At 41.9% G+C, this 16,427-nt stretch overlaps 1 protein-coding gene across 5 annotated transcripts in view; it reads right to left on the reverse strand.

Moving 5' to 3' along the window:
• The window catches only part of ttll7 (tubulin tyrosine ligase-like family, member 7), a 70,809-nt gene that overhangs the window by 31,355 nt on the left and 23,027 nt on the right, over positions 1–16,427 (reverse strand). For all 5 annotated transcript variants that reach the window (XM_072389424.1, XM_072389422.1, XM_072389425.1 and 2 more), the window contains exons 10-13: positions 7,575–7,669; positions 5,674–5,821; positions 3,367–3,440; positions 459–594 (exon numbers count right to left, since the gene is read on the reverse strand). In XM_072389424.1, coding sequence (XP_072245525.1) covers positions 459–594; positions 3,367–3,440; positions 5,674–5,821; positions 7,575–7,669 — 453 coding nt within the window. The remainder of the gene's footprint in view (positions 1–458; positions 595–3,366; positions 3,441–5,673; positions 5,822–7,574; positions 7,670–16,427) is intronic.

The raw sequence follows: 16,427 nt of genomic DNA on the forward strand, positions 1-16,427 counted from the left end.
ATTGACAGAAGCTTTTACCAACTCAAAACTGATAAAGAAGAAAAAAACAAGCGATAAAGACCGAGGATGGATGGAAACTGCGTGTGAAATGATGACATTGTATATGACATTGTGTGGGATTTGATATTCTTTTCGAAAGCTCATGTGCAGTACAATAAATATTTGTGAAAAGACAGTGAATGGCTGTAAGAGGGCAAAGCAAGCAGTGAGGAGAAGGACACGTCAAACATTTCTAAGAAAAACCAAGGACTGCTACACACTTTCTGTATTATTTGCACATGCTTATTCGTCTTTGTGGGCAGAATCTTAATAGAAATGTGTGTTCCTTTTTATTCTTGTCCACACGTGTCTGAATACTGTATATGTGTGTGTGTGTGTTCAGGTGTGAGACTCCGCAGCTTTCTATCGTGTGTATGTGCGTGTGTTTGTCCATGACAGTCTGCCACTGACGTACGTGCCTTCATTCGTTTTAGAGGATTATTCATTTCCTTTTGAAGTGAGGCAGCTCGCCCAGCGAGGAAGGTCTGAAAGGCGGCCGAGAGCAGGCTTTCATACTTTTCCAACAGCAGCTTGTCGTCTGGGGGGTAAATACGTCTGTAGGCCGCAGAGACAGAGAGAAAGAGAGGCGAGCAGAGCGAGAGAGAAGTGGAAAAATAGGGAGAAGGGAAAGGCAAAGGAGAAGAGTTATCAATGCGGAGAGTAAGGAAAAGGAGAATGAGGCAATACACGAAAAGGAAAAGAAACAAAAGAGAAGAAGAGAGCGGGGCATTACGATTAAGTAAAAGAGACATAGGAGTGGGAATAGAATACAAGTGGAGGGGTTAGTAAGGCATAAAAACAAAAGAAGAACAAGGAGGAGACAGGATCAGCAAAGAGATGGAGAGATAAGGCAAGGGCATGGATAGAGAGGTGGGAGAAGGCGGAGGAAAATAAAATGTTAAAAGTATAGACAAGAGTGGATGAAATGAGGCACAGAGAGAGGTTGAGACACAGCAGGTGAGAGTGGTGGATGGACAGAAAAAAGAGCAAGCAAGACAAGAAACACAAAATATTTCAGTGAAAGGTGATAGACAAAGTAAAAGGTGAGGGGCAGCATCAAGGGAAAAGATTGAAGAAGGAGGGAAAAAAAGGGAATACAAAAAAGACATGTATTACTGGAGACCTTGAGTCAAGAAACTGTACAAACGTCATTTAGTCAGTCTTTTCAGATGATGCAATGCATTGATGCAACATACTAGCCCTCACTGAGATGTACACTTTACTGTTTTTTGCTTTCTTTGTTAAGGAATGTTTCACACATTTCACATTTGCGCCCTCAAGACTAAACTAAAAGTGCTCAGTGTTGATCTAAGGCCTGAGGGGATTACAACCAAGCATAAACCACTGCCTCGTTATCCTTATATTACATCTGCAAAGTCCCCCGCGTCATCGCTTTAGCCATCAGATCAAAACAATGTCGGCATTTAATTTAAAACAAGCATTGGCCAGTGCGACTGCAAAAGCAGGAAAAAAAAAATCGTCTGCCGTCTACACACAAATATTGAGAGCTGAACTCCTCCAGAGTTGGCCTTTTGTTTGAGAGGGACTTTAAAAAAAGCCACTGACACAAGTACAGACCTTGTAAAAACACATGAACATACTGAAGGATGAAGTGTCCACAGTGCATAAAATCAACACAACAAAATGAAAGCAACTTTTCTATTTAGAAATACTGATGAATAACCTTTTATTCTTGAGATCCTCTCACATATCAGCATGTGAGTAGTACATTTTAATGCAAATGAAATGTTAAATAAAGGTTAAGCATTTCACTAATGAAACTTTAACTACACGCCATTTGCAAAAAAAAAATAATCTCATGCGGGGTAGTTGGTCTGGGTATATGATTTCAATATTGTTGAGAAGCTGACCCAATTCTGTGGTACTGCAGCTCAGATCAAGCAGCTACTGGATTTTGAGACCTGAGATGAACCAATGACTTAAGCCCCTCCACTTGGCACAGTCCAAAATGAAAAGTTCCAACTGCAATACTTTCACTCAGATACATTATCTTTAAGGTACATGGACATGAATATCATTATTTTCACATCCTTGAGATGCACTAAAAAATAGCAAAGTGGTGTCTTCAATAGATTAGATTAATTGAAATCATATAAACAGCCACAACTTAACATAAGTAGCATAAGTGGCTTTTCTGAGAAACTTAGTTTGAACATATGTGCGTTTTATATGCTGGTGGCCCTTAATCATTCATTGTTTTTTTTTTTATGTAATGCCTGTGCTGGGGCTGATTTTCTTTCCACGTTTTCTCTACTTCAGCCAAAAGAAGAACTAATATTCATAGTCATCTATTCATAAAACCACCTTTGTTTTGGTCAACTGTATTATTTAGAGTCTCTCGATTCCAATTGTGTGAAGGATGCTAAACCGGCAACAAGCAGCTGGGTTTCCCTTGGATGTCACAGGGTCCTGGCTTGTCTCTACCTGATACAGATTTCATCTAATAGCAGAATGTAAGTGAGTTCATTACCCGTACTCATCTAATGAGAAGCAGTGTGTTAATCAGACTTCAGCACAGCGCCGGGGCACCATTTGAATGCTAAGAGGTCTTTATTAGGGGAGTTCCAGACAGACCTCAGCCTGGCTGATTGACTGTCTGGCAGCCTGTCGAGAAAGAGGAAGGAGGTGACAGCACTTCATGCAGCCCTGGAGCAGCATTCTCACTAACCATTCAGTCAAGTGATGAGTCAAGAAGTCACTCAAACCTGTGCGGCTCGAAGGCTGAGTGTGTGTCAGCGAGTTGTGTATGGCGCCGTGTGTTTTTGTGTGTGAAAGAGCCCAAATAAGAAAGTAAGAAAACCGAGAGCAGTGTGGGTGGCTACACGCTGAAGGAGAATGGACATTTTACAAGGGACAAGGAGTAAATCTGAACTTGGTGTGGCTGAGTCATTCTGCAAGGTAAATCTGCTCCATCTGTAAGGTCAAAAATCTTACACACCCAATGTCTTCCAGAGCCCCAGCTGGAATTTGAAGGGAAAAGAAAACAAGTGTGGGAGAAAGAGGAAATGTCTTGCAGGTGGTGAGCGAAGTTTGCCTTTAAGTTTCAAAAATACAGCAAAGTTATTCTCCCTCTGACAAACTATTTCTTCTGTTATCTCATCCTAATTCTACCCTTTAACATTTCCTAAGAAAATTGTGTCTTTTCTTTTGTGGTCTCTATCAACAGCAGCAATAAAAACTTTTGTGTGAGCCTGGCCCTGAGCAGATGACCCTGTGGATGTACTGAAGGCGAGCTGGCACAAGTTAAGTGGATGGAGCTCCGGGAGAGAAGAGCCCCCTCTCACCAGCTGCTTTCCGCTTTCTTACCTGTAGTTGCCCAGATGTTGCTTTTCATGCTCTTCTCTGGAAATCTGCTTGCGAACCTGTGCAAGTCGCTCTTTCTAGAAGCAGAAAAACAAAAAGTCTGCATCACCTAAACCACATCTTTTGTTGGTTAGAAAGAATTAAGCTTTTCTAAATGCAAGGGAAGCTGGAGAGTGAACAGAAAACGAGTCTCACTCATAATGTTTTCCTTTTACTCTCTCAGTAGCATGTTACAAAGGTGTAATTGTGGAGGTCAACTGGCCAATTTGCCATAAAGCAGAGAGGAGGGGACAACTCCACGAGTAGCATTGAGTAAAGAGTGAAATGTGCCTTCAACAGACCTGAACCTGATCTCACAATTCAGCCAAAACGGCTCTCAGAAATGAGGTGGTGGCCTTTTTAAAAAAAGCGCCTCCGCGCCTTCCTTATTTTCACTGATTGCTGCCATGGCTATCAAACGGCTAATCAAAGAGGGTGTGAGGCATTAAAGCACTTGTGGCACCATATAGATGAGTAAAGCTCCCCCGACGCTTTCATTTCAAAGAGAAAATAACGAATGGTATGCATGCCTCAGAAAAAGTAGTAGAAGTAAAAAGTAAGTAAAACTGAATTTTTACACCCTTTCTCTTTGTTTTAGCCTTCAACTTATCTGTTTGTCTATTGTTTTCCCTTTATGCTACAATTCTAACATGCACTTGTGGATGCAGCAACAGACCATGTACACTGACAATGTTGTTTTTTTTTCTTTCCAATGTTTCTGAGCCAATGTAGGGATTTCCACGACAGAATTGCATTTGTTTTTAATGCAGTGCTGCCTGAAGGCCCAAAGATCAGTATTGGTCAAACTGTGTCCCTAGTGTAGAGATTTCTCCAGATTCTCTAAATCTTTTAATGATATTATGTACCATAGATGACCAAATCCCCAAATCCTTTGCAATATTACTTTGAAAAATACCACTCTGACATGGATTAATATTTTTACAATGAGAACATTTCCGACATGGGAGTGTATCATCTGCCCAAACGCACAAGTAATACTGAGTTGAGCAAAATGGCTTATTTCTGTTGTATTAAATAACTCTGCTGCACACCCACAAAACTTCAGCAGGTCATTTTCAGAAACACATGTATGTTTAAATATCTATATAACATCCTGAGTTTCCCAAGTGCTGAACCTGTCTTTATCCAGGATTAAAAGCCTGTGGCTGCTTTGTTTGCAAGCTTAGACCACACGTTCTGTCGGTGTTGTAATGTGATATACGGCATATGTACAGCAGTATGCACAGAGGGTTCTATTTTCTAAACTGGCCTGATTCTCTACGGTGTTCCAGTATCTGAGTTCACGCTCCACTCATCTAGTCTGTGTTGGTTAAAACAGTGTCCATCAAAAAGAGACCAGCTGTGTATTTCTGGAGTAGCAAAGCTTCTAAAACTTCCCATGGGGCAAGTTGAAGAAATCCAATCACTGACTAGTGTCGAACACACTGTACATCTGTAGTTGGAAAAACTGAACCCGAACCAACTTTTGTGCTGGCCAAAAAAGCTCCAAAGGTATCTCATGACTTACGATCACGGCTCCTGACTGTTCAGTCATTGTTTTAAGCCACTGGCTGGTTTTAAATGTCTAGGTGGGAATGTGACTGAGTATAGCTCTCAACTCCCTTGACCACACTTAAACAGCACCGCGCTGTACGGCAGCTGAGCATCGCAGACGCTGCACTGCAGCTTGTCAGTGGTCCGCAGTTCAGGACATCTCAAGAGGATGTAACGTCTGAATACTGGACATAATCTCAGCAAATCTTTGTTTAGTAAAGTTGTCAAATCTAAAGTTTGTGTATGTAATTGAATCTATGTTTGGAGACTGTGCTGCTGGAACCACATCTGTTATGGCACATAGTCATGTGTCCAACAGGAAGTTAATTCGTAAGTGAGAGCAGCTAATTGAGCTTTCAAAAAGGCCAAGTAATGCACAGAATAAGACCCGAGTTCCAGATTAGTTGGAAAGGAGATGTTATGAATGTAAAACTAGGGCAAACACAAGGAAGTATAAACCGTTTCTTTCCTTAATCATCATGGGGAATGTGAGATTCCTAGTTAAAAAAATGGACAAGCTATGAGCACAGACGAGGACACAGTGGGACTATCAGGAATGCAGTATGATGTTTCACCAAGAACATATTTCAGACTCCAACGTCTTTCTACTCTGCAATTATTTTGTCATTTTTCCTCAATAATTGATACTCCAACAATATAATTTCTCTTTGGGTATAAAGTGTGATTATTATGTATTATTCAATTAAACTCAGTTACCAGCTCTTCTCTTCTTCGTTCCAGTGTGTGACGCTGTTTCTCCCAATCTGAGGAAGCTGCTAAGAGTTTCTTCGTGGAACCATGTCCATATAGTCGTCTCTGAGCCTCTGCCTTCTGCTGGGCCAGGTTGCGTTTCTTATCACTAGCCCTGGATCAGCGAAAAAAAATATAGCAAAGAAATATTTATATAGCAAAAAAATAGCCTTAGTTAGAGCACATGGAATGGGTTCAGACTCCATTTAAAGTAGATTTAGAGTGGAAGCCGTGATAGCTGATTTTCCATTTCCTCTTACTCAAAACTCACAACTGTTGTATCAATCAATCAACATAATATTTTCTTTTAGTAGTTGTTTGAAAGTATTTGGACATTGCATGTAGAAACTACGAGAAAGAAAAAAAAGTTTTCAAGAACGATGCAAACTTTAATGATGTCAGACAGCTTTAGAGCTTTTTCCTTGCCGATGTGAATCTGATCATCATATCAGAAAAGGAAAAGAAAAATTCTCTCACATAACACTCAAAACTGCTAGGACGAAAACAGAGCCAAAACACAAACAACACCAGGATGAATACAACCAGACAGCTTATTCTGTACGAGTTGGCGTCTACAGGGTGAAGAAAGGGCAGTTCATTTTAGTCAATCACTGGCCCCTTAAATTGGATATTGAGTGCTGTTTTGGGGGCTGAGGTTTATCGATGTCCATGCCTGGATGGGTCTGAATTGATACCATTTGATACTGTTGGTTGTGAGCAGACTCAGAAGCCAACCATACCTCTGCACACCACTAATCCTTTCCTTTGAGGAAGTAAAATCATTACTATATAAGGAAAAAGTGAGTAAAGTACAGCCCTAATTTACCCCATGAATATAAGCAGTTTGCCCTGGAGAAAGGGCTTCCAGCTGCCTTTCAAGACCTCCTACGATTTATTTGTCATGAATTAAACAACCAAATCTTCCCTTTTAATCTGTGGGAACAGCAAACTTCAGCCATGCAACAAATCATTTTGATAAGAGATTTGTCTGTTCCACCCGAAGACAGGCGGCAGGATAGAGTCAGCTTTAATGTGGGCTGACTGCACCACGTTCGGTCAAACCAGATCTACTGCGCCGCATGTAATTGATCCATTGTACATGTGTGTGTCTGTGTTTAGGTGTGTGTCGTATTTGTGTGTGACGAGTAGACTTAAGCCTATATTTAGGACAGCAAGAAGAGGACAAACTGAGAGAAAGCTAAAAAGAGAGCAGAGATCCAGAGGTCTGGTGTACAATGATCAATCAGTGAACAGGGCCATTGTAGCCAGGGGACAGAAAAGCATGCCGGCACACACACACAGATACACACAAAAATAATATATATATATATATATATTACACAACAAGAACAGTAAGCGTAAGCAAAACAGGCAAACAAATACACCCACAAAGTAAGGAAGAAAAGCAAAACAGGAAGCTTTTCTTACAACTTTTAGGTAAAAAAATGACACAACTCACACACATTCCCAGCATGAGTGATTGAAAGGCACACAAAGCACTCAGCAGAGAAACTGCTTTGTACGCTGGCCATTATCTGTCTTTGTATCCAGCACAGAAACGCCGACACACAAATTTAGAAGGACAGTAATTTATGTGTTCAAAGCTCAAACCTCTGGGTGCATTCACATTATTATTTTTTGTCTCATCAGTCTGAAATCAAAGCGAGATCAGGGCTGAACTATGCATCAAAAGTCATTTTCAGGGAAACCAAAATAATCGACTGAAATCTACAAACATTTAGACTATAGAATAAAAGGTTTGACTTGAGCTTTACATGCTTCTGCACACTACACTTAATGGGCCCCTTCGTACAGTCATACACACTTTCATACACACGTGTGTGTTTGACTGTGGTGGAAAACAATACCTAATGTTCAGGAGTTTGAGAGCATTGACCAGCACCCCTTTCTTCACATCGTAATCAATCTTCTGATCGGTCCCAAAGCTCGGAGCTCTATTGATCTGTCAAAGAAAAGACAAGAGATACGAGATACATTCAAAGAATAAGCACCTTTTTTTTTTTTTTTCCAAAATTCAGCAGACTGTGATAGTAGATAGTATGCGGTTACAGAAGTGGTTTAAGTAATCTTTGGGAAAAGAAAAACTTTTTCCACAAGAAAGAGGAAAGAGGAGAAAAGGATGAATGAGATGGAACATTTTTGGGGGTTTTTTCCTCTCCTGTTTTGGAGCTCTTTTTAGCCTTTTTAGCCTAAGTCGAACTGTGTGTTTGCTGGTCCATGTGTGAGCGCTCAAACAGTCCGTGTAACTTAAGTGACCCAGTTCAAAAACTCAGTACCCTAAGTATTCTCACAGTCTAAGATTACAGCACTGCCACCAATAACATCTTTTAGAGCAACAGAGAATTATCATCGCTCAGCTCGGTTCCATCACATACAATCACGAGCGCTCAGAGAGATACAGCCGAACAAGAAAGAAATAATCCACCTGTGATTTGAGGTACAAAAGCTGGTATCATCCAGGGAATAATTCAAGAGCAGCTTACCTTTTTCAATAGAACAAATCCAAGCACCGGTACAAAGTATTCAAATATCAGTTATTATCCCTGACACAACAAATCAATTCTTTTCCTCTTTGTTAGGTTCCTTTATGTCTCCCTCCCATGCTGAGAAATAGCTTATGTCAGACAACAAAAGAACCAACAAAGAAAGAACTGGCAACAGTGATTGGAATGGCGTCTTCCTATGAGGTGACTTCAAAAGACAAAGCAACAGATGCACACCAAAAGGCTGGCTTGGGTTGATAAACCTTGATTGTTGAGATAAGTCAGGTCTCCTCCTGGCGTCATCCAAAATGCCTAAACCATCTATTCTATTTTTTTTATATGAGAACAATAGCACGGTGGGTGGTTTGATATTATTAGAATTTCAATAGGTTAATAAAAGTGACTTTGTTGAAGGAGTTTTAGGGAGTAATTGTCAGAATTATAAATGTCTTGAAGGCACAAATGGATAACTGGCTTTAAAAGGGTAAAACTGGATATCATGCAAAAAGACATATAATCCACTGAGGTAGCTGTGGAAGGAAGTATACAGTAGTGGAGATTTTTTTTCACCCTGTTGCTGTAAGTCATTACAATAAAACATGCAGTGTCAGTAGCTAGTCAACAAACCTTCTGGTGTGTTAAATCAACTCATTCTGCGCGTCACATTAACAAGTAACCTCCTCACTATGACCTCACATGTCTGCATAATGTCTTTATCTCCAGATTAATTAGTGTCTTCTGTGCGTTTACCCATAGCTCGGAAATAACAGATTTATGAAAACTAACAAAAGCCACAGAACTAAACACATCTGCTCTACAGATTTAAATGACGGCTAACACTTCTGGAAGTCTCGCAAGAAATTCAATCTCCCCAGTAGTCCTAACCTGCGGTCAGAATGAGTATTTGTGTCAGAAACACTATTTGTCCTGCCCCCCCCACCCCGAACTGAATACTGTCGAACACAACGCAGCACAACAGCAACTTACAAATGATTTCAGTAATGTTTCACCAATGATCCAGTGATCCAATCAAGAATGTGAGTAGGATTCCAAAGAGATAGATTTGAGCAAAAAAAATAAATAAAAAAATCAACTTCAAGCCACTTAAAAGCAAAAAGAATTTTCTCTGAGAATCTGTACCCCCTCCCACTGCCCTTTTTTTATTTATCACAGATATGTGTAGGGCCTGCAGCGACTAGCCATCGCTAATCCAGACACAAATGTGCTTACTGCTGCAGTGTGGCACGTTTGGAAACAGTGATTTAAGATAATATTTACATCACAGCCAGACTCCCAGGAACTGAGCAAGCCAGAATGTTGACCGTTTCGCCAGCCGTGGGGCGTGTAGCCCAAAAAAGGAGGCAACTGTCCATTAGGTTTGTAAGTCAACGGGAAAAAAAAAAAATGAAAAAAACGTGAAGGAGAAGAAAAGTCTGGGCAGATTTAAGAGAACCAGTAAAGCTCCCTTTGCCATCCATGGCTTCACACAAATTAACCTTCAGCTACAAACCTGAACCTCAAACACTTAAGAAGTGTGCAAATATGGTGCTACGAGGAAGCTTTCATGTTTTAATGTGTGTAGCTGTGTATACGGGGCATGAGTGAAGGAGAGCACACAAGCTCAAGAAACCTTAATCTGAACTGGAGTTGTCTGTGAAGTATCTAAATAACCTTCTCAGGGCTTGTTTGGCTGTCACAGCCACAGGTGAGCTACTAAATCTTCACCAATACAAAGAGGGTTTGTATGGATGTGTCTTTGTGGGAGCGCTCACATGTGTGTGTTTTTCTATACAGCAACCATTTATCAGAAGGTGGGTGATGAATGTATTCCAGCTCAAAGAGGAAGAAAGGAACAGAGATCCTATCCAACTCTTTCACTCAGTGGAAAGAAGTACACAAGACATGCCTCTGTGTCTTAAAGAGGACAGAGCTGCAGTTCGACCTACAGTACCGTACCTCAAAGTGTTGCCGGAGAAAAAAAAAAAAAAAGGGTTCTGTTTTCATTTAGGGCACTCCCCTGTGTGACAGCCACAATGAAAAGAGTACAGCTTTAAGAGTGCCGCAGAAAAGGTAACAGACAGACTGCCAGTGATCCTGTAGACGGTTGTCTCGTTACTTGTCTTCATTTCTTAGTTTGATTTGCGGTGTCAAGCTGTCACGGGATAGAATGGCACCGTGGCACTCGCTGTCCTTTGCTCTCCCTCGACTTTTTTTTGTTCCTCTCCCTCTATTCCCAGAATACCACACTCTTCTTCTCCTGCTTCATTTCTATCCCCACTCTATTTCTCGCTTTCTTTCACAATGTTTTCTGACTGGTCATAGTTGAACTCCCCCCCCCCCCCCCCCCTCCTCCATCCCCTTCATTTGCTATCTCTGATTCCGTAGTCGTTACCTCTCCGCATTTCTCTCTCCCTGTTTCTGAATTCTTCTTTCCCTCCCTAGCAGAGGAAGTTGGATCAGTCTGTTCCTAATGAACCCCTGCAGGATCCCAAAACCCCCCACTCTGATTTCCTTAAGTGACTCTGGCAGGGTTTTAAAAGAGCTCTTGGTTGCACCAAGACGCGTTCAATAAAAACGTCAGATGGAAAGATTAGAACCTTCTATTTACTCATTCTTTGATTTGTTTCAGCATCGCATCAGTGTAGCCAAAGTATCACTCGGTTTAAAAGCAGAATGTGAATATGGGTCTTTAATGTTTCACAGGACACGTTTATCCTCATCTGAAAGTCCTACTAAATACATAAAGATCAAAGCGCGAGCTCCAAAACATTAAAATATTTAAACGGGACGGGTAACGATTTGATTTCCTACTCTTCGAAATGAGTGATAGAGATGCAAATGGAACCAGCAATTTTTAATGAAAGTAGCTGTGAAATAAACATTGTTGTAGGTAAAACTCATTACACTTTCTCCCAACTGTCCATTTGGTTTGAATTGTCTGCAAGCAGCAAGTGTGTCTACTGATCTTTACTGGCGGCAAAGTAAAAACAGATGAGGTGAGACGCAAACAGCAAATTTAAATGGCTTATTCAATTTGATATAGTCTATTAATTTCCAAGAGAAAAAGCCTCTGGTTTGGATGCCGGGTCTGTCTAATAAGGTCTGGCCCGCTGGCGCATCTGAGAACTAAGTGTATTGCTCAAGGATAGTCAATAAGTAAATAATGGCCAAAACAGCTAAATCAAACCCTCAGAAGAAGACGAACATAGACCATTCTTCACACCCACAGAGAATAATATCAGGATCGTATAGGAACGGGGAAACAGAATTGTTTGTAAATAGCTCAGATTCCATTTCCTTCGAACCATTCATTGCTATCATTTACATCATGAATAGAACTAGTAAGAAAAAAAAAAATACTATGATTATCATAGTGTAGTGGACATCAAGAAGTTTGCACTTGTGGCTTCCCTTGTGCCACACATCCCTTAATAATATAGCAACAACACAAGGCCAAAAACAATCGGCTGCCTTGTTTTCACAACAAATTGCTTTCCCACAATGACATTTATTCTGTGTCTGGAATTCTCCTTAAAACGAGCACAAGGGCTGCTCGTGATTAATCGGTACAGAAAAAACGACCCCCTCTTATTATTCCTGGCAGAGGGTAAACAACCACTGCTTTGACAAGCCTCCCATTTTGCCCCACACACTCAAGGGTATCGGCACAGTTCAGCCGCTGTCAGAATGGAGTGTTTGTTGCCGCACAATGGTGGAATGAGAAAGGGAGGCAGAGTGGGAGAGAGAAAGCAAGCATGAGTAGCAGAGCGACAGAAAGACAGACAGCTGGACGCCCTGTTAAGTCGCTCTCTTGTTTCAGCCGTCTTATCAATCACTGTTCTGTTCTTTTTCGTGGCGTTTCATGTGGTCCACTCGGACACAGGGAAACTCTAGCTGAGCGTGTTGAGCTGCTGGTAAAGGTCCTGGGAGCGAGCGGGCGGGCGGGCCAGTGTTTAGCTTAGACACCATTCAGCTTGACCCGCCAGGCTGGAAGGAAGGGTGCGGGGAGAGTTGCTTTTTTGAGGACAAACGGAGATAGAAATCAGACACACAGAAACAAAAGGTGCTTCAAAGTTGCCCAGGAAAGGTATAAACAGATGTGATGACCCTGTAACGCACAAATATGCACCAACCGAAGTGCTATCAAACAAATATACAGAAATCCTAAATCATACACCATACAATTCAATGTGTCACTCAATAAACGTGCAATCTATACCCCCCCGCTCAATCATATGCACAAACACACGCGCACACACACGGTCACTGACTGCCATACATGTCTGATGATGAATGACTAAATGTTGGGGTATGTTTTCAACTGCCCCACATACAAAGCCTGTGCTCTCCTAATTTGATACTTATTCCATGAAATAGTCATGTTGGGGGAAAATGGATGTGGATAGAGACAGACAGTCCCATACATCATTCTAATTATTCTTTAATAAACCTCATATCAGTCAGAGAGGCTCGCAGGCCACTACTGCCACCTAGGGTTCACGCGCAGAAAAACACCCCCTTAGAGGTTAGAGCGATATCCATGTGCATTTAAACAAGAATGAATCCAACAAAGTGCTAAGAAATGAATCAAAGGCAGGGGGAGATAAAAGATTATTCAGTATATCAGAGTGCATTTATTCCCCAGTCTCTTTTTTCACCCGAGAAAAATTCAATTATGAGGGGATGAAAATTATTTGTAGAGCACAAGTAGTAAGTAAATTCCTCCTTAATCACACTGAATACCCCGTGATGCTTGACTCTGCTGTTGCAGGGGTTAGGAAATTCTTCTCAAATTTCCTGAGGAAATACACGAGAGGCAGGCTAACCTCTAAATCCCCCTCCTGGAACTCCAAAGCAAACAGTGACACTTTGAATGGCTACCCCGTGTTACACTTTGAGAAAAAACCAACAGGAACGCAAAAATCTCCATCTCATTCTTTGAAGATGGAAGTTTTTTTTTTTGTTTTTTTTTCCACACAAGACACTGACAACATTTTCAGCGGTTGAAACTCAGTTGTGATGTATGTGTGTGTGCGATTTGGCGAGACAGGGCAGAGTGAAAACTATCCCTGCTTTGTTTCTATGGTCATGTGTGTGTCGTGGCATCTGTTTACAGTTGCAAATGCATATTACTGCCCACAAATACCTCCCCCCACCACAAACACACACACACACACACTCCCACTCAAAAAGGAAAGGAAGTCTGGATTATGTTGGCTCAGAGGGAAGGACAGGCGAACCACACTCATCTTGAAACAATTGGGGACGGAACACAAAGAGAGGGGAAAGTTGCAGGAAGGGTTGAAGAATCACCACCCTTGGGGAAGCAGTCCAGCTGCAGTGTGTTGTCTGGATGCCTGTTCGCACACAAACACTCGGGAGACTCAAACAAACCCGTGCCACAGTTGACCTAACCGAGCCCGCCTCATTAGCTGCCAATCACTCTGCACAGAGGGGAGGGGATTCGGGGGGGGGGGGCAGAATAAGCACAAGAAATGGAGGAGGAGATGGTAGTTTACTTGTTGTCATCAATAATCAAACTGCCCTTTGTGTGATGGTATCTCAGCCCTGAACAAGGATGTGTACAACACCATGAAAGTTGGCCTCCTCTCTTTAAATCGTTGCTTCCTGACTTTGTCTTGTTTGTTGGTTTTAAGCGGAATTCTTTTCTGCCTCTTTGAGTGGATAAAGACATGGGCTGCGGGCGGGAGGATGGCCAAACGTGCACACAATACAGAGGGCTATTCCCTGTGGGACTAAGTCCAGATATCCAGATGCACACACACACACACACACACACAGAGACAGGGAGATGACACGTTTAAACAGAAACATCTTAAGACGTGTCCGTCGTGAACACATGTGTTAACTGTGCAAGCAAACACATCCACGCTTTCAAACGCCACACAGATGCAAACTAATACTCTTTCCATGCACACATACATGCACATCCTCACACACTGACTTGTAGCGCTAACAAGCAAGCCAGCCAGCCCTTACAGAGCCCACCACTAGTGAGAAAGCTTTGCAGGGACCAGGCATGTTTCTAATTATTCGTGCTCACTACAAACACTTGCTTCTTATTTAGAGTTGACCAGCTTTTTTTATGCCTCATATGAGGAAACAACTGAAAAAAATCAAATGACGCGAGACAGAGCTTGTAATGAGACTAACCCTCAATCCACTGGCATTGCATTGGGGTTTGTGGATACCCGTAAGGAGCTCATGAGAACGATAAGTTCGGCTTTTTGTCGGATTCTGGTTCAGATACAAGCAAGCGTTTTTGTGTGCATGTGTGTATTTATCTCAAACTCTCCCATCCCCTTCCAAACTTCTGATTTTTTTTTTTAATTTTCCACAGAGAAGTTGACACCATTTGTCATACCAGCTTACAGCACACGGATCCTGGATAAGAGGGGAGTGTAAAAGGGTGATAATGCTGTCCCTGACCCTTCTATTTTTTTTTTTCTTTTTCTATTGAGTAAAGGCACTCCTTATGGCTCACACAGGATCTGTAGCTGTGTGCCGTTCTCTTTCACCCACACGCCCCAGTTTGAAGACGCTACTGCTTGCATGCGGAACGCATAAAAAGTGAAGCTTGTCATGAGGAGGTTCTCGAGTTAAGCCGAATAAATGTGAATTGATTATGTTTTCTCTGCTTTTTTTAATTTTGCTCTCAAAAGACAAAGAAAATACTCAATGAACCCCTCAAAGCAAAAGCCTTGGCTCTGACAAAAGAAACTACAGTCTAAGCAGATTGTAGGCATGTGCGTGCACCGGTGTGCGTGTGTGTGTGTGTGTGTGCGCGTGTGTGTGTGTGTGTGTGTGTAACGGCTCTAAGATCACGGCTCAATGAAACGCCTTTCCTATACGAGACACAGATGCCGTCTGGGCTGTTTAATGAAAGTGAACGTTTCGGGTTACGCCATCTGAGCAAGTGTGTGTGTATGTGTGTCTGCCTATTTAGTGCTGATGTTTTGAATGTCAATCGGAGGCAAACTTGTGTTGAAAACTCTGCTGAATTAAGATAAGAATCACTCAAAAGCCCGTCTCTCTCTTTTTCCCGCCTCGTCTCCCCTTTCGATACTCGCTTTGAGCACAATGCGTCTGTTTGATGCCCGGCCTTGGTTTGAGAGCCATCCCTCGTGTATCCTCTGTTTTCACCCGTGACAAGCTATTTAGCAGGTGTGCGTACTGGCCTGTGGGTTATTTTCTCTTGAGCATGTGTATTTGTTATGGCTATATTTGCAGTGATTTCACTTCGTGGTTGAGTTTTGCGTCGAGACACGTTGAGACGAAAGTTTGTCCTCTAATAACAGGAGTTTGGAGTCACCCCCCGAATTAAATAAAATTCTAAAAGATGACATGAAATGAAAAAATCATTTGAAAAAAATCGATCAACCAAAAAAAACACCTTTTTCTGGAAAAATATTTGGATGATGTGGAAGGCTATGATGTTTGTTTCCCGTCGCCATCTTTCTAAATACACTCAGAGGACAGCTGACAAAAATGAAAAGCAAAGGACACAAGTAATATCATTTGACAGTTTCTTATATATGATACCATCTAGCTTTCAGGGACCCAACTGACTTTGAGTCTACACAGGTTGAACTTTCATTTCCTGGCTGGGAGTTTTCTTGTCCAACAACTAACTTTGACGTCTTAAAGAGTAAGAGAGGACATTGTCGGAACAGCAGTCTGGGTAAAGCCCCAACGAGGCGTGGCACGCATAATTCACTGTGACACCAACAAGGAAACCGGAGCAGCGGAGTCCACAAATTCAAAACAAACCTGTGAGGCCTAGATCGTGTTTCAATTCCTGACACACTTTTTACTGTTTTGGAGCGACTCCGGGGTAACGAATATTTCTGAATATGGTGAAATGGTGCGAAATAGATTCTGTTTACGCAAAATGCTGCAAAAAAAACATATAGACCTGGGGGCTTGCCACAGGGTTCTGTTTGCGGCAACTCGCCTTTAGGCCTGCCTGCCTGCTGCGATCCGGCAGAGTAGAAATTAAAGCCAACAGGCTAAAAGGAGGTAATGAAGTTATTCTCAGGCTTGGCAGTGAGGATTTTAGACACTGCCTCTATGCTTGCAACTACGCCCTGACTAATCAGTTGAATTTTGGAAACAAATGATTGTCGCTGTAAATGTTGCGTGAAAGAGAAGCAGGGCTGTGCATGTTTGTGTGTGTGTGCGCATTGGATGTTAATT

The sequence above is a fragment of the Leuresthes tenuis genome, unplaced genomic scaffold (assembly GCF_036924035.1).
Source record: "Leuresthes tenuis unplaced genomic scaffold, fLeuTen1.0.hap1 SCAF_7, whole genome shotgun sequence".
Lineage (NCBI taxonomy): Eukaryota > Metazoa > Chordata > Actinopteri > Atheriniformes > Atherinopsidae > Leuresthes > Leuresthes tenuis.